The sequence below is a fragment of the Dryobates pubescens genome, chromosome 32 (genome assembly GCF_014839835.1).
Source record: "Dryobates pubescens isolate bDryPub1 chromosome 32, bDryPub1.pri, whole genome shotgun sequence".
Lineage (NCBI taxonomy): Eukaryota > Metazoa > Chordata > Aves > Piciformes > Picidae > Dryobates > Dryobates pubescens.
Window position 1 is genome coordinate 7,863,825 of NC_071643.1, and position 27,290 is coordinate 7,891,114.

General features: G+C 41.0%; 1 protein-coding gene across 9 annotated transcripts in view; it reads right to left on the reverse strand.

The window, feature by feature from the left end:
• AGFG1 (ArfGAP with FG repeats 1) overlaps positions 1 to 27,290 on the reverse strand; it is a 35,584-nt gene continuing 8,294 nt past the window's right edge. The window contains exons 2-15 of one of the 9 annotated variants that reach the window (XM_054175570.1): positions 26,152 to 26,245; positions 16,548 to 16,663; positions 15,873 to 16,035; positions 14,771 to 14,927; positions 10,611 to 10,730; positions 9,926 to 9,997; positions 8,821 to 9,030; positions 6,861 to 7,044; positions 6,077 to 6,156; positions 5,709 to 5,801; positions 4,213 to 4,260; positions 2,678 to 2,833; positions 2,006 to 2,091; positions 1 to 1,094 (exon numbers count right to left, since the gene is read on the reverse strand). In XM_054175570.1, the coding sequence (XP_054031545.1) occupies positions 1,035 to 1,094; positions 2,006 to 2,091; positions 2,678 to 2,833; positions 4,213 to 4,260; positions 5,709 to 5,801; positions 6,077 to 6,156; positions 6,861 to 7,044; positions 8,821 to 9,030; positions 9,926 to 9,997; positions 10,611 to 10,730; positions 14,771 to 14,927; positions 15,873 to 16,035; positions 16,548 to 16,663; positions 26,152 to 26,245 (1,639 nt within the window). In that variant the 3' untranslated portion in view covers positions 1 to 1,034. Of the gene's footprint in view, positions 1,095 to 2,005; positions 2,092 to 2,677; positions 2,837 to 4,212; positions 4,261 to 5,708; positions 5,802 to 6,076; positions 6,157 to 6,860; positions 7,045 to 8,820; positions 9,031 to 9,925; positions 9,998 to 10,610; positions 10,731 to 14,770; positions 14,928 to 15,872; positions 16,036 to 16,547; positions 16,664 to 26,151; positions 26,246 to 27,290 lie in introns of all 9 variants that reach the window. The other 8 variants (XM_054175569.1, XM_054175575.1, XM_054175573.1 and 5 more) reach the window with 8 other exon arrangements.

Consider the following 27,290-nt stretch of genomic DNA (forward strand, 5'->3'; position numbering starts at 1 on the left):
AAACTGTGTCTCCTGCAGCTAACCTTTTCTCAGGGAACTTCCTCCTCACTGTTTCCAGCATCCTCCATTATCCAGCAGCTGAGTCACAATAACCCAGGCTCACAGAACATCTCCCTGTTCGACAGGCCACTTCAGCTAGGACAGCCAGCTCCATCTCAAGGACAAAAACACATCCTGGTGAGGCATGTGGAAATGTAAAGCTTCACTCACCTTGCAGCATATGCCTTTGAGGCCTGATCTGTGTACAAGATGCTCGGTGTGCACATTGCAACCCAACAAGATGCTGCTCCACAGAAATAATGCTACACAATTGTTTCTGCTAATATTTATTTTTTTTTTCACCTGCAAACTGTAGCAAAACATGATCAGCTTTATTATGCAGACAGGTATCCCTCTAACATTAGAGATTTAGGCATGTATAAATAGAAGAGCTCTTAGGAAAGGAAAACGTTTTGAGAAATGAACAAACCTTCAGCTGAACTTTGTGACTTCCAATGTCAACGGTTAAAATGATGCAGTTCCTTCCTTCCAAGAGATACAACAGCACCTTAAAGTGGCTGATCTATTTCCCAGTAACATTTTTCACATAACAATGTGTTAAAGTTACAAATACTGATATGCACAAATAGCTATTTTCTAAGAAAAATATGTACAGTACTGCAGCATAATGAATGTGGTATCTGCAATAACTTATTAGCCAATTTCAATATACATGATACCGCTACTCTTCACCTGCCAGCTCACAGGTTCAAGGATGTTACCACAGCCCTCTGGTTTGCACATTATTACCTGGTGGGAGGTTGACTGACTTAGGGTTTGTGTATTTTATGGGGAAGGGGTTTCAATTTATTTTTTTTTTTTTTCTTTTTCCTTTTTTTTTTTTTTAAAGGTACACAATGCAGGCTTTTATTTGTACTTCTTAAAGACTTCTTTTGTGTTTAAAGCTAATATCAGTGAAACAAGACAACAGTGCAAGAGGCGCAGAGATGTTATGTGACCACGTAAGAGTTCTTTTGGATAAAGTGTCTATAAGGCTATAAGAAAGGATTGGTTGATGAGCTTCCTGTTGGAAATTGTCCCGTTGGTGCACCAGCCTGGGGGAAAGAGAAAAGAAAATAAGCATTCAAGACCGTTTTCCTTAATGTAAGTCATAAATGGAGAATGTAGAAAGAAGAAAGCAACCTATTAGGATATTTGTGGTTTATGTTGCAGCTTTCATTTTCTTTGGCAGTCTCTGAAGTTACACCGATGCCAGAGAACGGTATACAAGTACCTCTGGTTTGACTTGAGCAGCTTACAAATACTGTGTCATCCTAACATCAGCTTGTATTTAGAATAGAATAAACCAGGTTGGAAGAGACCTTCAAGATCATTGTGTCCAACCTATCATCCAACAACACCTAATCAACTAAACCATGCAACCAAGCATCCTGTCAAGCCTCGCCCTGAACACCCCCAGCGACAGCGACCCCACCACCTCCTCGGGCAGCCCATTCCAATGTGCAATCACTCTCTGTGTAAAACTTCCTCCTAACCTCCAGCCTAAATCTCCCCTGGTGCAGCCTGAGACTGTGTCCTCTTGTTCTGGTACTGGCTGCCTAGGAGAAGAGATCAACATCCGCCTGTCTACAACCTCCCTTCAGGTAGTTGTAGCCAGCAATAAGGTCACCCCTGAGTCTCCTCTTCTCCAGGCTAAGCAACCCCAGCTCCCTCAGTCTTTCCTCACAGGGCTGTGTTCCAAACCCTGCACCAACTTCGTTGCCCTTCTCTGGACTCGTTCCAGCAAGTCAACATTCTTCCTAAACTGAGTAGCCCAGAACTGGAGACAGTACTTGAGGTGCAGCCTAACCAGTGCAGTGTACAGGGGCAGAATGACCTCCCTGCTCCTGCATGCTGCTACCCCTTATTTGAAGCAAACAACACCCCCATATTAGTAACATCCGTGTCTAAGCGAAGTGCTAAAGATTACACTTCAGACAGAAGTTACTATCATGCAAGAACTCACCATAAAAGGGTTACTAGGTACTCCAACAGCTGCAACTTGTCCAAAAGGAGTTACTACAGGCTTTGCCTGGCCAAATGCAGCAAAACCTGCTCCAGGGAAAGATAAATGAAAAATATTAATACTAGTAACCTGTCTTTGAAGTTCTTTGCTGCAGCTCCCACACAAGTGGAAGCTTGGCCTGCACCATCAGCACAATGAACCCACTTTAACACTGTCAGAAATCTAAGTGTGAAACCACACAACTGAGCTTTGTGTTTGACTTCAACTGCTGGGAGCTAATTCACTCCCAAATGCTACACACAATACAGTCAGTGTTATCACATCATTTAAATTTAGGGGGAAGCACTTTCCAATTTCTCTTGCCTGTACTCTAAGGTAAGAGAGTGTTATAATCAGTTGCAGACACCCTGAAAAGTTAAGACAAACAATACCTCTTGCATTTAACTCCTTTAAGCCTAGAGCAATACCTGCAATTTCAGGATTAGATTATGGTAAAAACTCAGTCACGTCATTGCACACAGCCAAGTCAGCAAGCTCAGAGCTAGGAACCCCTCATCAATAGTATTATTAGGTTCACATAGAAATATATGCCCATTACTGCTAAACCATAGGCAGATCATGCTCTCCACATTTCCACTTCTAAACAGGATTATCTGCAATGCACAGACCTACCATTTGGCTGCTGAGCAAAAGCAGTCTGTTGAGGGAAAGCTGCCTGGGCTGGGAACGTGGGCTGCTGGAAGTTGCCACTGTAACTAGTAGGAAGACTGTAGGGGGCAGGAGTTCCAAATCCTGCAGGCATGCTCATGGATGCAGTACCAAATGTTGCTGCTGGCAGGCAAAAAACAAAGTTAACACCATTACTTAAATCACTTCTTTTTCATGAGACAGATTACTATAATACCACTTTAACTTTCTTAAAGGTCCCTAATGCTTCAATGACCATAAAGAAGTTCAGTTCAACTTTTACAGCCACTGAGCTGATTTGACAGCTTGGATCACCACCAGTTAAGTGCATAATTTACTTTGGCACTTTAGAAACAGAGTGATTTCAAATGTACTAGATGCAGCACATTCAGATACTTTGAGAAGGAAAATATTTTTTAATGCTCTCTATGTGATCAGATGCTTTCCCAAGGGTTTGGGTTTTTTTAGTAGAAGTCTGTCCACATCAAAAGCAAGCACTTTCAGGCAGCACAAACCCCTCTGGTTTTCCCCTTTTGAAAAAGCATTGAAGAATCTTCCTGCTTCAGGCCACATTAACAGGAAGTTAAAAGTCAACAACTAAACCATAAGGGATACATGCATCCCCTTGCTCCATCCCATCCTCAGTGTCACTTCAAAGGAAATTCTCACCATGCACAGTATTTGCACAAAGCTCCTACTGCAAATGCCCTTACTGTTGAGGGAAGACTTACAACAACAAATAAAAACACCCAGAACTTTTCATCTGATTCTCTGCTGAACGTTTCAAGTAATGATCACACAGCTCACACGCAATTCCACATGCCTTCAGCAAATAAACAGCAGCACATCAAGTGTAAAAATGTAGCAACAAAACCATTATTCAGTCTTTTGGGAGGAATTCTTGGAAGGAAGAGCAGCACATGGAGGGGGTTTCGTACACACACCAGGCATTTTGTTCTATTTCAACATTAGACAGTGTTTCTTTTGAAACATTAGGAGATTGTATGCCAGCCCAACTGGTTAAAATGTATTTAATGGATGGATCTTAATAATTTGAAAGAATTACTCCGAGAGTATTCGAGGGCAAGACTTTACACACAAGTAAACTGTTGACTAAGTACACAAAAAAGCTGATGTACCAACATTGCTCTCAGGCAGTAACGAAGCTATTTGATAGGAAATCTTGCTAAAACAGCAAACAGCACAGTGAAATAAGCAGAGACTTAAGATATCCCAAAAGGCATCAAGCTACTGTTCACAGAACCTTCAGGAGTCACTCAGCTGGTCAGTGTTTCATTGTGACCATGGAGGACATCGATAATGGTTTTGTTTTAGTTGTTGTAGGTTGTATGTGCTCTTCTCTCCCCTGGCCCAATTGCTAAAAGCCCATGCCCCTCCAAGTTCAAAAGCTGGAAAGCCTGCTGAAATTCTGCGTGCAGAGAACCAGATAGCTATCAATGAGCTTGGACAAGCAAGAACAACTAGCCACAAGAAACTTGAGACCAAATGTGGCAACCTACCAAAGTGAGCCTGAGGAAATATGTGAGAGTGAATTGCTCCTGAGAGGCCTTATGGAAGCCACAAAGAGACCAGACAATGTCAAATCATTTACACACTTCAACAGCAATGTCTCAGTTATACAGAGCAGTATACACACATATGTACCAGTTTGTTCATAGCTCAATCTATTGCTTGTCATGCTATGGAAACCATTAGAAATAAATGCTACAAAACAGATCTCCCAGGTAAGAAACCAGCAAAATTCATGCAGAAAGAAAGCTTAATATTAAAGGACAAGCTACAATCTTAACATCTTACACTGAAAGGGGTGTAATAGTATCTTTACTCATTCATTCTCTCCATAAACTAGCACCTAACATCAGCCTATCTGCCAAAGGGTTGGTACCTCTGCAAGCAAAGGGCAGCAGCTGAAGGTAGAGCTCCCATAAATTTATCTGAAGATCTTAAAAATGATCCAAAACACCACAGTTAGGAATAGGATTAAATTTAGCAAAGTATTTGGGGCATTAAACACCTGACCAATTTTAAATCCACTGTATCTCAAAAGGGACTGAAAACACAAGTCATTTGAGTGGAGGACATGAGTTTGGTCAATTAAGTTTTAACTTTGTCAAGTTTAACTCAGTCTGCATAGAATTCTGAGCAAAGCACAACTCTGTCAAAATGTACACACCAATGGATTTAAACCTGTGGAATTACATTTAAGGGCTAGAAGTGCCAAAATTGACCAGTGTCTTTGGAGAGGAGAATTGGCATAATCTAGGAATCACCTAAATACACCTTCAGGGGTTTAAAGAAAAGTACAAGCTTGCCTTTTTAAAAAGTGATTGTCTATGAAATTGATTCTACAGAATCCTCCCCCAGAAAATTCATGTAGTTCATCAGTCTTATGTTTGTTCAAGCATTCTTTTCTGCTACCAAAGGGAAAATAAAGACCACCACCAACGGACTGAATAAGCAGACTGGCAAGGAGCTAACAGTCCTGGCAGACTGGCAAAGAGCTCCAGCTCTTAGGTTTTCAGGGTTTTGGGGACATGGAAATAAAGAAATTCAAAAACCAAGAATGCCAGCACAGCAGCAAGGCTTTCAAATCTCTCATTTCAGAGCAACTTTCTATGAAGCATGCTTCAAAACCAAGGTTATAGTCTTGGAAGGTACCCAACTGGTAATACGAAGACTACAAACAGCTTAGGCAGCATTAGCATTTTTCATGGCCATCATTTGAAGTCCCAGGATTGGACCAGAACAGGAAAATAATATCCTCAGCCCAATATAAAACATCACTTATCAAAAAAACCAAATGAAACCCCAAAGTTGATTTCTAAAGCCTATCCATAAATATTGCTCTCTACAGTGAACAGACAAATAACATGTCAAAGACTAGAGACAAGTAATACAGAAAATCTTTAAGGAAGAAATGACAGAGCTATGAAGAAAAGAATCAATGAAAGCCTCAAAAAATAGGCACAAACCACTACATGTTTAAGAATCTAACCTGTTGCTCCTCGGCTATTGGTCTGGAATGGATTTGTTGGATGTGCCACTGGGGCAACAGGGGCAGCTACAAATGGATTTGTGGAAGGTGTTGCTGAAAGATTAAAGACAGTTTATTAAATAAAGTAATTTTAAAACAGCTTGACTCACATTAGGTTTATGCAGCTTTTCTACAGAGACACATCAATATCTAAGACCACATGAAAAGTTAGGAATTGGTAATAAAATGCTTAAAAACGTATCACAACAGCACGTTTGAGGCATCCCTCAGCCACTCCAACATCACTAGTGAAGTGCAGCACTATCAACTAAATATGAGTAATATGTCTGCTTACAGTCCACAAAAAGGTGTTAGTAACACTTATCTACCTCCAAAGGGAGCAGGCACACTTGAAGATGCAGGCTGTGTCTGTGCAGTAGCAGCCACGGGTACTGTTCCAAAAGCATTGCTGAAAATAATTGACACATTCAGTGAAGTCAGAACTGCTTGTTTCACAAGTAAATACAACTTACAGTTACTGTTGGCATGTAGAACAGGAGAGGAATGTTTATGTGCAGTCTGCAAACTGCAATACAATTCATTGGTGCCAGGAACCAAGCCCCTGATGCTAGGGGGGGAGACCACAACTAGTGCTGAGCAATGAGAAGTCATCTCCACCAACAATGGGAGAAAGAACACTGAACAGAGACCCTCAGCAGAAAGGCTGCAAAGCAGTAGTTTTAGGGGCACTTGCAGAACCCAGCAGAGCTATAGCAGGTGTTTGGCATTTATTGCTTTAATGACCCCAAAAAAAAAGGTGGCTGGCACTGTGTACATTATAAACATCTGAGTAAGTTTCATTTGCCAGGGACCATGCTATGAATTTCAGGGTGCACACAAGCATCCTGTACAGGAAAGCATTACCACCTAACAGGTTTAGCATGTAATGAGTAAAAAGAGGCAGAGAACACTCTGCTGACAAAGTACTCTTACTTTTATCTTGTAACACCCTACTGGAGGGTATTGCTGTTATTTAAAACAAAGGATGTGGCTGCAGTAGTACCTCTAAATTCATGTAAAGCTATCCCAGTTAGGGAAATAAAACCAGATGTGAGAAACACCTCCAAGCTACTTTTCTGCACATTGTTGTTGTCAGCTACTCCTAACAAGTACCTGCTGACGTTACTGGTGGCAGTATAGGCGTTACTAGAGGTTGCTGTGCAGCTGAACACGCTGTCTAGCTCTGCTAGAGCCGCGTACTTGTCTGAAGGTGGACTTGACTGATTCGGGGCTGACAACGCAGGCCCTGCTGATGCTGACACAGCTGTGCTGAAGCCACTTCCTTGCTCACTACCACCTAGAAAAGAAACAAGATAAAAAACAATTGTTTTATTTTCTACCCCACCAATACTGAGAACTAAATCAAAGCTCATGAGCAGTTTAAGTCATAGAATCAAAGAATCATGGAACAGTTTGGTTTGGAAGGGATCTTGAAGATAATCTAGTTTCAACCTGCAACAGGCAGGGACACCTCCTACTAGACCAACTTGATCAAGGCTCCATGCAACCTGCCTTTCAACATTTCCAGGGCTGGAGCTTCCACAACTTCTCTAGGCAGCCTGTTCCAGTGCCTCACCACCCTCATGATGAGTTTCCTCCTAATGTCTAATTGGAATCTAGCTTTTTCCATCCTGAAGCGATTACCCCTCGTCCTGTTACTACACGCCTTTTTGAACAAGTCCCTCTCCAGTTTCCCTATAGCCCTGCTTCAAATGCTGGAAAGCTGCTCTAAGGTTTCCCTGGATCCTTTTCCTTTCCAGGCTGAACAACTCTAACCCTCTCAGCGGAGGTGCTCCAGCCCTCAAGTCTCAGACTCAAGAATTAGACATGCACTAAAGACATACAACAAAATGTGTTTAACAAACCATTAGCTCTTAGGAAAGTGTCATGCTTACAGAAATATTCTGAAGCTCCAAAGATGCTGTGGCTTCCCTGGAAAACGTGACACTCAAACTCTCAAATAATCCATTTCAGAACAAAGTTGTACATTACAAACCAACAGCAGTTTTTCTACATCATGTGAGAAGAAAAAAGTTTATTCCCTAACTATTTTTCTCTCCTTAAAGTCAAGTAAACATGAAGCATTACTACTACAAGTTATAAAAGAAAAAAAAGGCAAGCCAGTCTAATCTTAGAATAGACCAGACCAGGTTGGAAGAGACCTTCAAGATCATCACGTCCAACCCATCAACTAATCCAACCCACCTAATCAACTAACCCATGGCACCAAGCACCCCATCAAGTCTCCTCCTGAACACCTCCAATGATGGCGACTCCACCACCTCCCCAGGCAGCCCATTCCAATGGGCAATCACTCTCTCTCTCTAGAACTTCTTCCTAACATCCAATCTAAACCTCCCCTGGCACAGCCTGAGACTGTGTCCTCTTGTTCTGGTGCTGGCTGCCTGGGAGAAGAGACCAACATCTGCCTGTCTACAACCTCCCTTCAGGTAGTTGTAGAGAGCAATAAGGTCACCCCTGAGTCTCCTCTTCTCCAGGCTAAGCAACCCCAGCTCCCTCAATCTCTCCTCATAGGGCTTATGCTCCAAGCCCCTCACCAACTTCGTTGCCCTTCTCTGGACTTGCTCCAGCAAGTCAACCTCCTTCCTAAACTGAGGGGCCCAGACTGGACACAGTACTCGAGGTGCAGCCTAATCAGTGCAGTGTACAGGGGCAGAATGACCTCCCTGCTCCTGCTGGCCACACTGTTCCTGATGCTGCTTTGGCAGCTCTCTGCAACAACTATTGCTCTCCATCCAAGAGCCTTCACTTCAGCACCAATACAAAACTTGTATTTTCATCACTGCAGTAGTAATTGTTTAGGTATCTCCAATGAGAGTTGTTATTATCTTGAAAGGAAGTAAGTTTTCAAAAAGCAGTCTAGTGATGACATCATTAAGAATGGTATTAGTCTTATAACTTACACCTTACACATTAAGGGTACACAGAGGTGAAATGCCACTGAACTTGGAGAAAGGACATTTTGAAATACAGTCACTGCTTAACAACACAGCCATGCCTGTGGTGAGTACACACATGGAGAACAAACATGTTAAAGAATAAAGGTTAATACCTTGCCCTGCACTGAAGATATTATCTAAGTTAGCAAGAGCTGCATATTTGTCAGCTGGCTGGAGGTTGGGCTTATTCGCTGCAGCTTTACTAGCTGCAGTGGCTGTTGTGTTGCTCTGAGAAGCATTGAAGGCCCCAAAGTCAGCACTGAAGGATTTGGGGAAGTTATCAAAGTGAGCAAAGTTAGCATTGACCGATCCAGCACTTCCACCTGTAACAAATAAAGTTGAACAGGATTAACACTCCAAAGCTAGAGAAAGTCCTTCCAACTGGCACAGTAACCCCACCTCTTCGTGAGGCAGCATTCCTCTGCCCCACCCCACATGTTTAAAACCCTTTCCCATTTCATTCAAAGTTACACTGGGTTATCATCACTTTATTCTCCCTCCCCTCAGTATTTTTGAGTCTGCCAATCCAGGGAAAGAACCCCAAACTTCAACAGCTCAAATTACAGTCATACTTCCATCTGGAAAACTACATTTTATTTCTTAGCTGTCATTTTCAATCATATTTTGCTAGAAAAGCAGGCATTTCTTGGAATCTGTAATACAGAATCTGTCACACGTGTCTAATGAATTTGCATTTACTGGATGGTATAATGTTTCACCATTTCAGATGTCAGTCAGCATTCTAAGCAGAAAAATGGTGTCTAGAAGTCCAAAATAGTACAATTTCAAGCCAAGGTTTAGTGATAATTTGTTTCTCTGTTCTCAGACAGGAAAGAGGAGAGGGGGGGAAGATGTAACAAAGGTCTTTTTATACCAAGTCTCCAGTGACATCAGAAATACATAAAAATCGATTTTAAAGATGTGACTTAGGTCCACACAAGAGAACTTCAGTTCAAACATGGAACCATGAGCTTCCATCTCTTCAGTGTCCAGACAATTTAACCTAGGCAGGTCACAGACTGAAATTTAAATGCGTTGTTCCATTAAGTGTATCACTTTCTGTAGCAGCTGGTTGAGGACTGCACTCACACTACAGAACACACGACTGTCTGACAGCACCACCAGGAAGTTAACGCGCACGCAAGGGCAGGCATGAGAACGCTACGCTACAATGGCACAAGATGAAGCAAGCCGAGTTTTCCACTGCGTGGAACTTACTGTGTACAGCCTGGAGAGGAAAAGCTGAAGTAAATTCACCAAAACTGCAGCTAGATGAAAGCGTTCTGAACGCTGGACAGCCAGAAATTGTGGGGGGGTTAAAGTTAACATAAGAAGGGAGAAAGAAAATTTGGAAAAAAGTTTAAAACGACACCACACTCAAAAGAAAAAAAAACAAAAGGAAAAGAAAGTCAGTCAGCCAAAGAACAAACAGCAAGTGTAAGCTCAAGCAGAAGTTCTAAAGCATGATCAAATCAAAGGAAAGCAAAATAAATCTTAGCTATAGGCTCTACACATGAAGTCAAACACACTGAAGTGTGCGCATGTGTCACACCTATGCACAGACACTTTGGTTTTGGTACAGCAATGTGCTTTTGGGTCTACTGAAGCATTTCTCTTACCCAATTGAGTCAATTCATTGTTTATCAAAAGCAGTCTCATTTACTCTAGTCAGTTATTTCAGGTGTAGAGCTAACACACAGTGCCATAAATCAGACTTCTGAGCAGCATTAGGAAAAAGAAAATCAACATCAAGCAGAAGGAATTAATTTTGAGTTTCCCCAGAGCTTCAGAAAGCACAGTTGCAATAAAGCAGGCAGATGCAAGAAATGAACTCAAGTACCTTCCAACACAAAGGTAAGGATTATTTCAATTAAGTATTAATCAAAAGTGCTAGGAGTTCTACCTGTGTTTTGGGGCTGAAAAGGAGACTGACTTGCTGTGGGGAAACCTCCAAAATTACTTGAGCCACTAGACCGTTCAAATGCATCAAAGTTTGCAAAACCTGCGTTTGCAGAGTTCTGCGCTGTAAACCGCAAAGGAACAAAACATGTTAATGATATGGGAAGTCAACACAAAAACAGATGTAGCAACTGAATCCATGGTTGTGACAGCCTCCAAGGGTTATCCCCTCTCTTGTCATTAAACATGAAAAATAAAATTAAAAAATCAAATCATCACAACATGATATTCTGCACCTGAAAGTTGTCTTAGAACAAGCTTTCACATGTAGCCTGCGCAGAGCTGTACCAGTTAACCTCTGGCCTCCTCACAACTGCATGAGCTGACCCTAAAGTGTCTGCAGTGGTCAGGGAAAACCAGCCAGAACGTACACAATGCCAGATGTACACCTGTAGAACCCAAAGCAGGCATCATGCTAAATACTTGCTTCCAAAACTAGAATCTGTGGATTAACCAAACATTTCTTTGGGAATAAGAAAATTAGAAGCTACTCTTGTAACACAGACAATTTGAATTCCTGATACAGAAGGTGATTCTTCCTTGGGTCAGTTTAGTCTGACACCACTTGAATAGTTTTGATGAGATTTATAAAGTTAATTTCACTGGAAAACTCCATTCTTAGTAAACTAGACCAGAGTACAGAAATATAGAAATCAATACCAATGTCAAGAAGACAGCATCCTAGGGTGGATCCACAAAATAAAATCCAAGGCAATTTCAAAGAGAATGTCAGCTTTTGCCTCCCTTTTGTGCCATGCTATAGGAGCAAATAAAAGTTAAACACCCATCTAGTTTCAAACAGCTGTAATAAACAAGGATTATAGTTTGTTATTATACCATCTGTACTGGTTCAAACAGCACCCTACAGACTTCAGCTTCAAATTTCACAGCTTGGTTGGGATTCTTTGTATTTAGGGGGGGTGTTTATTTTTGGGGGGCTTGTGGGGGGGGTTTCTGTTGTTTTGGGGGGTTTTTTTTGGTTGTTCTTGTTTGTTGGTCTGGTTTTGGGTTTTTTTGTTTGGTTTTAAACCAGTAGCTCTAAGTGGCACAGACTTACAATTAAATTGCACCTGGTTTCAAAATGAAAGCGATGCTTTCACCCTAACGCTTTGGTCGGACAGGGGCTACTTGGAGACCAATGCTTAGCTGACCACACAGCATTAAGTACATAAAGTCACTCCCAGAACTGAGGCAATATTTTTCATGTCAACCACTCACAAACAGAACACTATAATCAAGAATCTTAAATGATCTAGCCTTTTGAGGCAAGATTAAGAACTGCAATCTACTACCTTACAGGCCACTTGTAACAGTTTTATTCCATCACCTGACACAAGGTATGGTTTGCAAGTGGGCCCATGTTGAAACTCTTCTGCAGAGCATTCAGATGTATCTTGCTTTACATGGTAAAGTTTGAACCTATGCAAGACTGGCACAAAGATGAAGACCAAGACTTGTACTTTCCTGTACCTGAAACAACATGCAGATGGTATTTTCAGGGATGCACTGTCAACTCCAAAATTCAGTTCTCCACAGAGAAACCCAAGAATGGCCCTAAAGGTTAAGGAGCTGCAGGGGATTGCAGCTTTGCACAGGTTTACAGCTGCTGTTGTGATGCAGATCAGTGAGGCAGTACAAAGCCAGCTGCCTAAAGCCAGTTCAGGTATGGCAATACTGGCCATGGCAACACAAGCTACCCCCCAACCTTTGCACCGTTTCCTCTGTGAGATCTGCAGTACCTGGTGTGGAATAAAGGGATGAAACTTTGCAAAACAAAACAGGAAGACCACATATATTCAGTTACAAAACTGACAGCAATTCTCTGCAGGACAATAACTATGTCACGCTGTTTTATTTCTTTTGGGTAAGGCCTCTTCTCCCTTGCTGCCCATGATGGAGCTGTGCTGTGTCACTACACCTGTTTATAGCTTTTGTGTAGATCTATTCTGTTCATTTACACAAGCCAAAAATTCTTCGCTGCTGTCACTGTTTCCAGTCTGTACACTGCAGGTAGAGCACAGCGATCTATCATCATCTTCACAATCTCATTCTGCAGAAGCCACAGAACTTGGTATATTAAAGAGAGATGGTAAATGTAAGGTAAGCATGTGTCCACTTCAACATGCAAGTGTCCTGAGCCAACTTAGTTGGCATGAGGTCACAAATATTGTTGTGGTTGCAGAAACAGTCACTTTTACTGGAAGCCTTCAATTCACTGTCACTTTCCAGTCATTTCTTTAGTTAATCATTGTGTACATGAAGGGAAAGAGAAGAGGCCATCCCCTGGAGGCACAGCTAAAACCAAGCCCTAAAACAGGAACACTCCAAACTTTGATAAAGTGGTCCTGGGCTAAGCAAACATTCTTCCATCCTCTGCTGCAGTAAACCATAACAAGAATTACATGTTTATACAGCTCCTTAAATTGAGTACTGGAAACTTGCTTTTGCCCAAGCTGGGAGATTGAACAACCCTGCCTGCATTCCACAAAGAAGAGTCTGTTACAATTTTCACTTAACACTGCCCTGTGGTTACTACACACAGAACATGCCTTGGAAATCTTTTACCCCAGCAAACACCTTGACAAAGCAGCCTGCAATACACATTCAGCTATTGTATGCTCAGAAACAGGGTTGTGTCTTTTAGGAACCAATTTACCACACTTGAAAGTGTTTTGGGTTCCAGAATTTAGAGAGTCATGGAGATCACAGTGATTAATCACTGAGACATCCAACTAGTTACATCTGAGTATTCCTCTAGATTTTGACTGTGTCTTAATTCAACAAGCAATTCAGAGGCTCTTCTGTAACACTATATATATTCTGGAGTGCTCATAATGCTTTTTAGGAACTACCCAGCAGAGATGCAGTGGAATTTTGCCTAGATTTAGAACACAGTATTGAAATACTGATTTAAGGGAATTTTCATCTCCTGAAACTTCAAGAGTAATTGAGTGTATATAAATGTAGAATAATTCAGCAACAAGTTTGTAAAGAAAAGTCATTAAAAAGAATTCACTGTCCACAGCTTCTTCAGTAGCACTGTACAACACTGGCCAGTCAGTACAAGTTATCCCACTTCAATATGCCTCCCAAAAGGTGATTAAACTGAAATCCTGTGTTAAGTATTTTACAAAACACTCTGCAAAGGCAATTCTTATTTTGTGTAACTGAACTCAGCCAATTATTTCACAATTTTTTACTGAAAGGTAACTTTGAGGAAGCCTTGATAGTTTGTCCCATTCCTCCCCTCCATGATGTTTCCTCTCAGCTGTCAACAAATTCAGAGCAATTTCAGCAACAAATCTCTCTTACTCCCACTGGCTAAGCATCATCAGTTTCTCTCCAAAAAAAAATGATGAAAAGCCCATTCAGACAGGGCAGGCAAAAGAACTTCCCCACAATTACAATGCAAGTTAGCAACAACATACTTCAGTGACTACAGAATCAACTTGATCTTTAGGATAGATTTCCATGGCTCAAGATCTTCCACTGAAAACTTGGAGGCTCAAGATATTTTACTTAAGTCATCCTTGAAGAATGTAAGGTCTGCCCTCATCCTCAGTCAATACATGTGCTCAAACCATGTCTATTCTTCCTCAAACTAGAGTACTACCAATGTGGGTAGCATGCAGATTTCTCAAACACACGCACAAAGGAGGAGATCATTCTTTAAACTGAGAAAGCCTTTGCTTTTCTTTTAACCAACTGACAGTTCATCAATGCATTTGAACTCCCTTGAAGTTTCTGTATCTGCTTTCTTTCCATAAATGCTCTTCCTAATAATTTTCAGTGAGAAAATTGAAGGTCTGATATCAGCTTCTCCCTACCTTCTGTTACTCATCCTCTCTACCCAAAGAATCTGAAGTAGGCAGAGTCTAATCATATATATCATAGAAAACAGCTATAGCAGCTCCCACTTCAAAAAGGATTATCTGCCTGTGTGTCTTCAACCTATCCTTATAAAAACCAAAAGGAAATCTTGAACAATGCAACATTCTCAAGGCAGAAAATTACATGTACCTTAGGAAGTTTAGTCTGAAGCCACAGAAAACAAAAAACTACATGTTATATCATTAACAAGGCCACATTGCTCAGAATACTTACCTGTGTGACTGTTAAAGTGTGCAAAATTAGCAAAATTTGCTGTAGCAGGTGACTGAGGAGGAGCAGCAGCAAAGATATCTGAGCCAAGGTCACTGAGGAGGTCAAATTGCTTTTTTTCCTGTTGCTGCTGTCCTTGAGATCGAACTACAACAGGAGACTACAAACAACATTTCAATTAGCTAAGACAAAAAGTGTTTTACCAAACTGTTGCAAAAATACTAGAAGGATAGACTCAAGACATTTAACAAGCCATTTATTCCTCAATTTCATGATGCTGCATACAGCATGGGCCCTCCTGCTGCAATATGAGCAGGACACTCTGCTTATGGTACTATGGTAGCTTTTAAAGGAACTTTGCAGCAGATTCCCATGGATTAAAAGGAAATGCAACAATAGAACAGAAGGAACTTCAAAATTATGTATTTAAAACTGAAAATACTGTACTAATACATGCAATAAAACTGAATTTCACTGCATTCTGAAAACACGTTTAAAATTCAGTATGGGGAGAGAAGAATTTAGCAACTTCAAGGCAAGGCTGCACTCTGCCCCAATTTCTATTCTGAGTCTTAAGAGGTGCAGTCCAGAGCTGTCCATATTCTACAGGTTAGCTAAAACCTGCTTCCTCCAGAATAGAAGTCTGTAGTACTGTTTGGCTTTACAGAACACCATATGGACTGTTCCTGAATGGCACCTGATGAGACAATTACAGGAGGCACAGCAAGTAATAATGAACACTTGCTCTCAATCCAGGTTCATTACTAATCAGAATTTCACTGTTTCAAATGAAAAAACATCACACCACAAAAAAATATACCACATCAGATTCAAACCTCAGAGACATTTAAGCAAATACAGTTGAACTTATCAACCACACTGGAAAATCCTGCTTGCTGAAAAGCATTAATGAAAAACACCCTCTGTGTTCAATAGAAACAAGCTTATTTTAAAATCTGATCTGCAAACACCAGCATGCTTCAACAAAATACACAGGATAACGCTGGTTTAGTGATCATACTGTCAGGCAGCAGTTGCTACTGCAAGAATTCTTGGAAAACCCCGCTGCAGAGTTCTGTGCTCTGCAACTCTTGTCACTACTCACTTGGCTAGGTGTGCCCTTGTTTAAGTGCAGTGTGGGTGCAGCTTCTCCCAAGAGAGATTTGAGAGGCTTCATTTCAGGTGTGCTGCTTGTACTACTAGCAGAAGACCCAGATATGGATGCATGGACTGATGCCACCACCTTTGCTTGCTCTGGAGGAACATACCTGTGTTCAAATAGAGCAATGGTTTTGACAAGTTTAACAGCTTAGCATTCCTAAGAGTTAAGTGTGAGAACTGGAGATCAGTTATTTTAACCACTGACCATGCCACAAATTCTGTCAGCAGTCTGCAGAATGCCCATTACTTAAATATGCCAGATATTTTAAAAAAATAGACCAGAATTGCAAGTCATCAGTATTTTACAGCACTTATTTAACACAAACCACATGTCTTCTACCTCCTAATACAGGCCTGCAAATCCCTTTCTTCACACTGACACCCCCTCAATCGTTTTTGTTTCAGCAACATGAATTACACACTGAGAAACTTCTTTATACATAGTTGGTCTTCTCTGTTTCCTGTAGGAGCTCTGAACAAAATCCAGAAATCACTTTTCTTCAGAGCTGTGCAACCCAGCCCAAGGAGCACACAAGGTAAGCACATCCAAGAACATGAGAAGAGCCCATCTTCACTTCTTATCATAGAAGCAAACCTTATAGCTGTAAAGCTATCTTACCATCTTTTCTTTTCATATTTTTCCTGTAGAAATTCCTTTACTTTCTGTGGATCCCTGAAGTCTGGAATTGCTGATGATCTGTCATCAAATAGGCCTAGCCAAATCTGTTTGCACACCTTACAAAAAAAAAAGACAGCACAGGTTCATCAGTCAAAACATTCTAATTAGAAACTCATCTACATTTACAATTGTAATACACAAAACCATCACAAAGTGTGTGGCTGCAAGCTTTTTATTCCAGGCTGAGCTGCTTTAACAACTGCTTGGTGCACCATGTACTACTCTAAGTACCTTAAAGTTGTAGGGCCATCTGTCGCAGCAGGGCAAGCCAATTCCAGCATCCAATTTCACCATCAAGCACTGCTCTTTACAAAATATTTGTGGTATGTACTCAAAAAGGGGCAAAGCACCTGATTTCTACTTGTGATCTCTAAGATTCTTCTCCATCCCCTAATTCTACACATTCCCTTACCTTTTTTCCAGGGTTTAAACAGATTTCATGTGCCACAAACCCAGAGGCTGTTTTTTAAAGGAACTCAAGTTAAGCATTTACAAATCCTGGGCATAAGAACTTTAAGAGTCTTCCTCACCATGATGCAGTTGCTATGGAATCATACACATTTCATTTGAGTGAAGGGGTGAGAATGGGTGAAAAGTATTCTTGCTCTGTTTAAACTTTCCAATTGCAGTGAGCATGAAAAGTTGAAGCACTTGCAATATTCTCAGTATGTCCAGCTTCAATCACTAAGAAAGGTGACTTCTCAAAACTCAACAAGCCACAGGAGCTGTCACACTTCAAACATTTTCTTCAAGCACTTAGGACTGCTCTGCAAGTAACCTGGGTACACACTCAAATCATATACCAAACAATTGCTACCCTCTAACAGTAGACTCTGCCATTTCAAAACAGTTTTTTTTTTACAGAAGGGAAGCCCAAAGCTTTGTTTGTGATAACATCCTTCTCACACCCTGAGATAAATCTGACCATCTCCCTTACAGGCCTCCCACAAATGCTGCCCTCTCTTCCTGCAACAGTGTCAGGTTTTCAGCACAGTCTCAGAAATTTCAGAGGAAGCACACTGCTCTAACAATTAAGAACTGCACAAGCTCTTTCTGACGAATCAAGGGGAAGGCTGTTTTACCCCCACTACATCATTTTCCCCAGAAAAGTTTTTCTTCTTCACCTGACCAGCTAAATTAGCATCTTTGGAAGCACTAGCTGTCTAATATGACAAATCTTCAGGTGATTTCAAACATTGTTCAGGACTAGAGATGAGATAGCAAGCACAACTATGTATTTCATACTTAATCTCTCCAATATTTTTTCAGCCTGCTTGCTTGTCCAATGCTCCAGTCCTTATTGTCATCTACTGGACAGGGACAACATGAAACAGATGTAATGATCAAAGGATAGCTCCAAATAGTGATTTAAAGATCAGGTCAGTAGTTTCTACTTCAAATACACTCAGCTAGTCAGCATTCAATCAGCAACTGTACTTTACAAAAGGGTTAAGTTCAATGGAGTGATGAGAGTTGTATATTTCAACAGTCATTATTTGCAATATGGTACTAGATGGAATGAAACTGAAGGTATTTTTTTATAACCTCTTCAGAGTCAGAAGATACAAACTTGGTCCAAACAGTCTGTTCCAACCCAAATGCCAATAGCATGAAGCACTGTTTTAGTGGTAACAATCTTGCACCTAAGCCCTGTGTTTTGCTGACAAAATGTATAAAGTCAGAACATCTATGGGTATAGCTTTGAACGTCTGCATTGGATAGCTTGAGGTGGGCCAGCAGTAGTCTCTCCTTACTTTGGATTGGTGAGTACACTGTGCCAAATTTCAGACAAGCAGAAACACAGCCCCTACATGACCCTGCACCAAGCAGAGTTAACACTGAGGGCTGTATTGTGATGATCAGCTCACACCCAGCCCAAGATGTGCTATTGAAGGAAGGAAAAAGTCCTCCTCCCCACCCACATCAGGCCATTACATTACTTCCCCTCCTCCTACCACCCAAGTCACATCAAAGAAACTCATCACAATTACCATGTCATTAGTACCACTGAAACCTGTACTGGGATCAACTCACAACAACAGTCAAACCACAATCCAGTTTTTCACCTTTCTCCTTCCCAGTCTGCCATTTCACCTTTACCCCACAGTATTTAAGAATTCCAAATAAGGAGGGAAAAGAACAAACAATTCCACATCAGTCTCAAGCCTTCCTGGGCAGTACAATCAATTTCTGGGAGAACGCAAAAAATGAGGTCCTGTGTGACTTTAGATCATTTACCAGCTACAGTAGATAAGAGCTCCATGAATATGCAAGTAGGTAGGAAGGAGGACCAACACATCGTTGGTTTCAAATGATGCAAGGCATCAATTCCTGCACTGTACTGCAATTCCTGCAAAACTGCAGGAAACAAGCTTCCAAAAGTATTTCCTGAAGCAACTAATTTCTTCTAAATACCTAAACACAAAAGCAGCAATAACTGAACAGTGCCTTAAGTCACTATTATAATTTATTTCATTAAACCTGCAAGGGACTCTTTATTGCTTCTCATTACTGGTTGCACAGAGAGCAGCTTTACTAATGGGCAGCACACACCACCACACAGCATTAAGCTCAAGAACCCAAACAGTCACACAGGCTTCAGCAAGCTCTCATTGTGTCAGTTCAACGGCAAGTGGCTGTACAAACACAAGTTAAAACATTTACTTTGCTGCTCCAGACACGCAAATGACATCTTCCTTCACCTAAACAGCTCTCAGAGAAAGTACAATTTCTTACAAGTCTTACATATAGGCAAGTCCTTTAGACAGCCTAATTTCATAAAGCTGTAATATCACACAAGAACAGCTGAAAGGCAGAGTTTTGTCTGCTTCTGTATGAAGTATCACACAATGCTTTGAACATCAGCAGCCGTTCCAAGCAAGCATTCAGAACACAATCAAAGGCCCCTTGTCTGTCCTTGTCTGCTTGTGACCTGTATGCCCTTTCTAGCTATACTTCTGTTACCATCATCTGACTTGACAGGGACCCACAATACTGCATTGATTATGCTTCCAGCAAGCCGTAATACACAATTTTCAGCTATCTACAACAAAGCCAATGGCAGTGTGCTGTGAAATACCATAGGACAACATCCAAACTGGAATTAACTTACAGAATTGTCAGGGACAGAACTCACATTTACAAACAGTTATCTTTCCATAGTCTATAAGTAAGTTGCTAAAAGTACTGAATCTTATGCAAAGAAAAGCTCACTGTGAGAAATGTGAGTATTTTACTAACAAGGTAGTCACAGTTTTTTATTTCAAAGCTGTTTAAAAGTCACTGATGATCAAGATGAAGGAAATTTAAGCTGTATGCTGAGTTATGGCAAGGAATGATTGCTCCGCACTTACATCTTCAGTACCCAGACTGCTCCCCACCAATCACACCTTTTAAATCCAACTATCTGAATTTGACAACACTTGAGATACTAAAAGATTGTGACAAAAAAAAATTAGTGGAAATGTACCAAAAAAAATATCAGATGAGGAACTTCAGCTGCCACATTTCAACACAAGCTTCAGCGCTGTGTTCCACCTGTCTCATTCACTATACACGCTGACTCTCGGCCAGCTAATTACTAGCAGGACATAGAGGAACAAGTGCAAAAAGGAAGTCAAGGGCATATAAATGTGCATGCAACTGAGCTTTAAGCAACCAGTTGGTATACTAAACATGCAATTTTATTCTTAGTTTTTCTAATACAAACGTGCTATTGGAGAAAAAGAGGAAGTCATTTTCAGGAGCAGCAAAAATTCTGACTATATGCTTTGAAAAACATGACCTGACATTCCAAAGAGCCTGTATTTCAAAAACACCTCGACTAATCCACACAGATCAGACTGCAGAGCTGACTTAGAAAATGCTACTGTTCAAGTTTCATGGTTTATCATAAGCTCCATTTTAGCAAAATCACTCCTTCCTTTGCAGTTACAGACAACACACTAAGAATGAATCCCAACTTGCCACAAAGTTAAACAACATTGCTCCTAAGGTACCCAGCCTAAAAATTCTGTGTCTTTCTGAAATCCTTCTTGGGGATACTCTTGTTCAGCCATTTAATATTAGTGTTGTCCTTTCTGCACAAATAAGCCTCTGCTCAAAAGCTATGTTCACTCACCGAAGTCCTTGTTCTACTCCTCCTTTTGATAACCAAGCTCTATTAAACAAAATGCTCTGTTCAGAGAAGAGTCAGGCAAGCTGGAGCCAAGAGTAAACATTCAAGTAATGTAGAAGCCCCTAGAAACAGTGGAACACATCCAACAATCCATAGTCATTGTCCACTGTCCCTGAAAAGTATAATTACCCCCATGTCCCACTGGTTCACCAATGTAGCACAAAGGGGGGGAAACAGCATCAAAACCACAATTACACTAAAACATAGAGACAGCACTGAAGTCAGAATGATCAAGCATATGCAGCTTTTGCCAGCCTGCTTTCATTGAAGGGTTGTCAGAAGCAAGACACTGAAGTCTGGCTGGTCTCTACTACACTGTGGGAGCTGCAAGGACCACAAAAAAGCAAAGTTGTCTCTTGTCAGGTAACAATAAGTGGAAAACAAAATCCAGCAGTTATCTTCATGAAGTTTAAAAGCTCATGTGAATCCTTTTTTCAACTGGTTTGGGTAGAACAGCACTTGTTCTCTGCCAACAAGCTCCAGTCCTGCAAGGGATGTCATTAGGCAGTTGGCAACTAAATACTGGAAGTTCAGAATTAGATCAGTAAGTACAATGTGAAGCCAAGAGGGAAAGAGAATCACAACCAGCTTCAACCTACTCACCCTGACCTAGATAAAAACCCATGAGGTAGCAAGGCAGAAGCTGTGAGTTACCACAACTTAAATATATCATTGAGAGGGGAAATTGGGCCAAGTGCATATTCCATGTTATAATAACATCTTCACCTATATTTCTCTTCATGTCATTGGTTTCCCTCCATCTGCATTCAGCAGCTACTCTATTTGAGGAAGAAACTTTCTTAGAACTGCCTCTACCTATCTTGTTTCCCACTCTACATTTGTAGTCCTGCAGTTTAAGTAATTACCCTTGTTATCAGCTTTGGCAGAAAGGAACAAAGAATTCATCCCAGTCACTGCACATCTGGTACTCCACAAAGAGTTGACCAGAAAGGCTTCTGGTTTAAAATCCAGTCTAAGAGCATCCTATGCTTTCAGGAGTTCCAGGCAGGGCTTTAAAGGCTAAGAACAGCAGAAACTTACCTGTTTTCCACAAGTGTTTGGCTTTTGGGGTGCTTCTTGTTTCTTATGTTTTTTTTTAACAGAGTTGGGAAGGTGGGGAAGAATAGGCACACTCAGAAAATTTCCAAGAAAGAAAGAAAAACAGCAATATCCATCAAATTTTGCAGCAAGCCTGAGCAGTTCTGAGGTTTCAGTTATTTCTCTTCCATTGCCATACGTTTCAGCTACCAAACAACACTTCAGCGTGGCACAACTATCGCACTGATACACATCTCCAGTGTGGGAAGGCGGATATGGGAGAGACAAAAGCCTTCTGCTTACACAACACAGAGCCACCAGACTCCAGAAACTCCTGTTAGCAGAGTCATGCAAGTTTGCATCATAAAAATTCAGCAAGGCCAGCAAAATTAGGATTTTGATCAAGAAGTCACCTGCCCTTGTACGCACTGAGGGCAGCATGGCAAGGAAAAGCTGTAACATGACAAGTACCTCTGGTAGACACTAGGAAAAGGCACACTACTGGATCTATGGCACTCTTTAGCCCCAGATATATCACTACATAGGAAGACTGCACACCAGTCTCATTTAAAAAGGTATTACCTTTCAGGATTTTAGCATGTGCCACATTAGATTTCTTCTCTTCCTCCCCCTAGTAAGATATCCTCAGTTATGCACCAAATGTAATGCTGACCTTGCAAAGAACTACATATTACCACACAACAAAACTATGTTCCAAAACATAACACTCACCACAGGAAGAAAGATTTGGAAACTGTTCCCTTGTGTAAGCAAGTTACAGCTTTGTTCAGTAATTCAGCACTTACGATGTCAATATTATTCATTAATCTCTGTAGGTTAAAAGAATTTCATGCTGCCAGTATACTGATTTCAAAGGCAGTTTGGGTCCAAAAGATATAGTTGGTTTCACAAGGTCAGAGTTCCAGCTGGTAAATCCTGCTAACAGAGACCGCCCTGCACACAATCAGCTCACCTATCTCTAGATCGTATTAGCAGAGCCAGGGACACAACTACAAGGACACCTGACTGCACAGCTCACGCTGTCAGGACTCATCAGCTCCAGCTTACTTCTGCTCTTTCCACTCCAGGATTTCTAGGCCACCTTCCATAGCAAAGAAGTTTCTAGGGCACTTTGTTTAGGCCAAACATCAGCTCTGCAGCAGCCATACACTGCTACCAGTTCAAGAGCTCTGTGGAAAACTGCTACCTGCCCAGGTGCTAATCAAAGAGTCAGAAAGAACGGCACAAAAAACCCCCAAGGACTCTTCAACTAATCCCAAGCACCTGAGCATACCCAGACAGTGTTCATCTCACATCTTGGATACACATGGCCTTTGTCCCCAGAGTTACCCCTCCTTTTCCAAATACATGACCACCCAAATCATTTTCTTCCACCCATGCACATTAGAACAGACTATCTGGAAAGGTTGTAAAGTGCCTGGCAGTTTTCACATCTGTAACCACACTGCCTCCTAATACTATTGTCCAGCTTCAGAATCAATATTCACAACCCCAATGGCAACATGAGATGAGTACCACCCCCACTTTCTGCAAACAGTGAGGTCACTTTCTACTACCGTTACACTAAAGCAGCAGCCTAATCAAACCGAGTGGCGTTTGAGGACTATTCAAACAGGACCATCTCCATGACACCCTCTCCTCATTATTCCCAATATGAAAAGTGTGAAAAATACTTCACACTGCTCTTAGTGAGGAGAATGAAAGGGGTAAAAATCCTACCCAGTGAGTCAGAATTGACTTTATCCTTCAAAAGGACCTCAGAAGGCTCTGCAAAGTCAGACAGAAGAGGTCTCCATTCTGGCTGTGAAAGTGAGCTAATTCCGACGTTAACAAGACCAGAGCCCGGACATTATTTACACCTGCAGATGAATAAGCAACACCAAAATATAGATGTCTTCTAATAAAGATCTCTTTACTGTATGTGAAGTAGTAAATACTCCTCTCCCAAGAAGTTTAACTTAACTGTACCAGAAAGACACTTTAGGGGAGTTCTTTATTTTTTGAGAACCTCATACAATACACTGACCTTAGAAACACTTTTTGAAGGAGAGTGGAAAACTTCCTCTAAGAACAACTCACCACCCTAATAGCTACCTTATCTCAGGGAAGATTTCTTGTCATTTTCTTTTCTATTCAGAACAAGTTCCCTATTGTACTTCATCTCCAAGCAAGACAGCTTACCACAGAGACCTTGGCCATGTTGGAGAATGACTGGGAGGACAGAGAGGGAATTAAATTACTTTACAAGCTGCAGAAAAATGGATGCTAAGCACACCAGATTGCAGAAAGTTGACTCTTTAATATATAGCTGCAGAATTAAAACAACTGAAGGTTAAAATTTTTAAGCCATTCAGTGACCATACTTTATATGTCCACACTCCAAAATATTAGACAGTTTACCCTTCATCTGCCCAAAACTTCATCTTATCTGCAGGAGTACTCCAAAGTCCAATAACAGCAAGAGAAAACAAAGCACTTAACTAAATGCAGCACACAGCATGACAAGTGAAAACATGTTTAATTAGGCTTTAAACTTCTAGCAGTGTTTAAAGCAGTACATCTTCTGTTCAGTGTTTGCACACCTGTCAAACCTACCATCTGCAATTACAAATATCCACTTAGTGTTACTTTAGAATTAAGGTACCAAAGTATCCAAAACCCCAAAACTAAACTCAGGAGGGCACCTTCATTTATGAGGTAGCTCATTTAAAGCACTGCAATACTTGAGGGGAATAAGTACTACAAAGACAGACCCTTGCTTTTGAAGTGTAGCACAGCATTGCAGAGTTCTGGGAGCTTATGTCAATAATAAATTATTTATCAACTAAGCCATTACGATTGGCAGACCAGTCAGATCTCTAGTGGGAAGGACAACTACGCTAGTCAGCTGAGTAGGGATCACTGTAGGCTACACATCTGGGGGGAAAAAAAAAGGGGGAAAAAAGAAAACCAAACTGATGACACCCTCTAGTCTTTCCAGATTTAAGGAAAAACTGAAATTAACACAGATGCAGGTATGGAGGGAAGTACACACACATCTTCCTTCACACTTACAAAGTTTGAAGCAAAGCAGGAATTCACAACCTAATCTTAGGCAAAGCAACATCAACATACTACATTTCAACACACAAAAGATTCTTTATTATGCTTCCTGTGCAAAATGTCAGCAGTATGCTAAGCATATGCTACATGTACATATGCTATATGTACATACATACACAATGTTAGACAGCTTTGATATGACAAAACAATTCCAAAAAAACAGCAAAGCCATTAAAAGTATTTTGTTGTGTCTCTAAGAGTTCAGACCTTGTTCTGGCTTTGTCTGGAGGAATCAGCCCCTAACAGCCATTTCAACAACACATTTACCAGGGTAGAAAAAAAACACCACCATTGTTACTTATTTCCATTCCTCAACCTAACAGTTATGAATGGGCCGAGTTTAGACAAGTTAATTCTCAGCTAATGATGGGATTTATCCCCACAAAGCTTCACATGAACATGTCAATTAGCCACTGCGTGGTCTTCAACCAATAGTTCTACTAAATACCAATCCAATTCAAGTGAAACAGAATTTACACTAATACAGAACAGAAGCAAAAGCTGCCTCCCAAATCCTCAGTGCTACATAGTACATTATAGTGTACAACTGTCACCCTCAAATGAAGTCAGCAACAGCCACATCCAGGGTTCAAATGTTCCATGTGTCTCCATACAGTCGATCCAACATGAATCTCATATTCAGTTTTCATATTCCAAAGAACAAAGCTTCAAAGTTGCCCCATGCTACTCTAAACATATTGCCACTTACAATAGCAGACTTCAGAGGAAAAACATTCTCCCTTTCCTTCCTCTAAGAGCCTTCAACACCAACATACTTTCATTAAAGAAAGAGGCTATTGCAACTACTAGAAAGCTTTCTAAAGCCTGCTCCGAGAAAATACAGGCACAAGCAACAACTTTGTCATGGTAGACTCTTTCAGGAAAGAATACTGCAGCTAGTCTCAAGGTCTGGGCTGGCAGGAAAAAAGAGAGATGCATACTGCCTTGTGCAAAAGAAAACCCAGTTCAGAATTGCTCAACATGTGAATCTAGATGTTCTGGTTGGACAATAACACGTAACATTATGATGATCAGCTGCCTACGTGAAACAAGCTCTTTAGAAGCATCATTTCAAATGACACTGGCTTCAAAAGGCTTCTGCTTACTTTTTGCTACCAAAAAAAAATAATCATGGTTTTCCTTTAGTGTGTTAAAGCTCAATATTAAAGTGCCAAAACCACTTGACAATTTCCAAGCAATACTTACTTCATTCCCGTGTTTCTGCAGAAATTCTATTTCCTGTTGTGTGAAAGTAGTCATTGAGATGGACTTCACTCTGTGGGGTGGATTCAAGCCCCGTCTAAAAAAAGAATCAAGAAGTATTTAGTCAGTATTCCGGAAATCTCTCACCCCACAATCACTTGCAGCGTTACAAACAGAAGTTATGCAGTTTCAATCTCAGGAGCCAGCTCCAAAGCACGCTCATTTGGGCACTTCCACACACCTAAAGGCTGTGCAAGCTCAACTCTCAGCATGCAAAGTCACATAACTGAGCTTCAGGCAGCCCAATGCTTAGATGTGCACATGCAAAATCACTCTGACACTTTCTAGGCAAATTTATGAAAACATAATTAGACTTTGTTTTAAATCTGCTTCCCCAGACATTCACCTGTGCCTCTTTCATCTCTCAGCCTTGGACACATCTGTTGTAGAGTTCTTCCACTCCCAAGTCCTCCCTCACTTCAACCTATGGTTACTACAACTTTATCCAGTCACTAAGTTTCTTCAAGATATGCTCTTCAGCTTTTTCTCTGCATTTAACTTGTATTTCCTACTACCTCCCAGCATCTCTTTGCTGGCTCTGTCGTCCTCCTCCTCCTGAACACTACAAAAGCCAAAAGACGAATGTTTTCATTGCACCCTCAAATGAGAGCCACTCTCACTAATGAAACCGCTCAAAATCTCAGCAGCTTCGCCTTTAAGCAGAGACCAGCAGCATCCTCAAATCCCCACCCAGACTGCTGCAGCAGGGCTAACTCCAGTCACTGGTTCTGCCAAAGCCTGACATGTCAAACTCTGCTCATTCAATCTGCCAGCACACAGAAAAATCCTGCTGAAAAACGCTTTCTTTCTGTTCAAGTATTCTTTAAATACATGCTAACTATTGCTTTTGTCCACAAACGCTCGCCATTAAAATCCAGCCGAGTCTTGCTCAATGGAAACAAGAACACCACATCCCACATGTGTCAGAGTTGTTAAGGCAGGCTATACAAGGTGGTTACTTCAATGCTCAGATTAACCAAATTGGATTTTTGCAACGCGGTCTTAAAACAAAGTAAACAAACTACGTGATATCAAAGCACACAATTCTGTAGTTAGGTAAATGAGAAGAAAGGTTCCAGAAA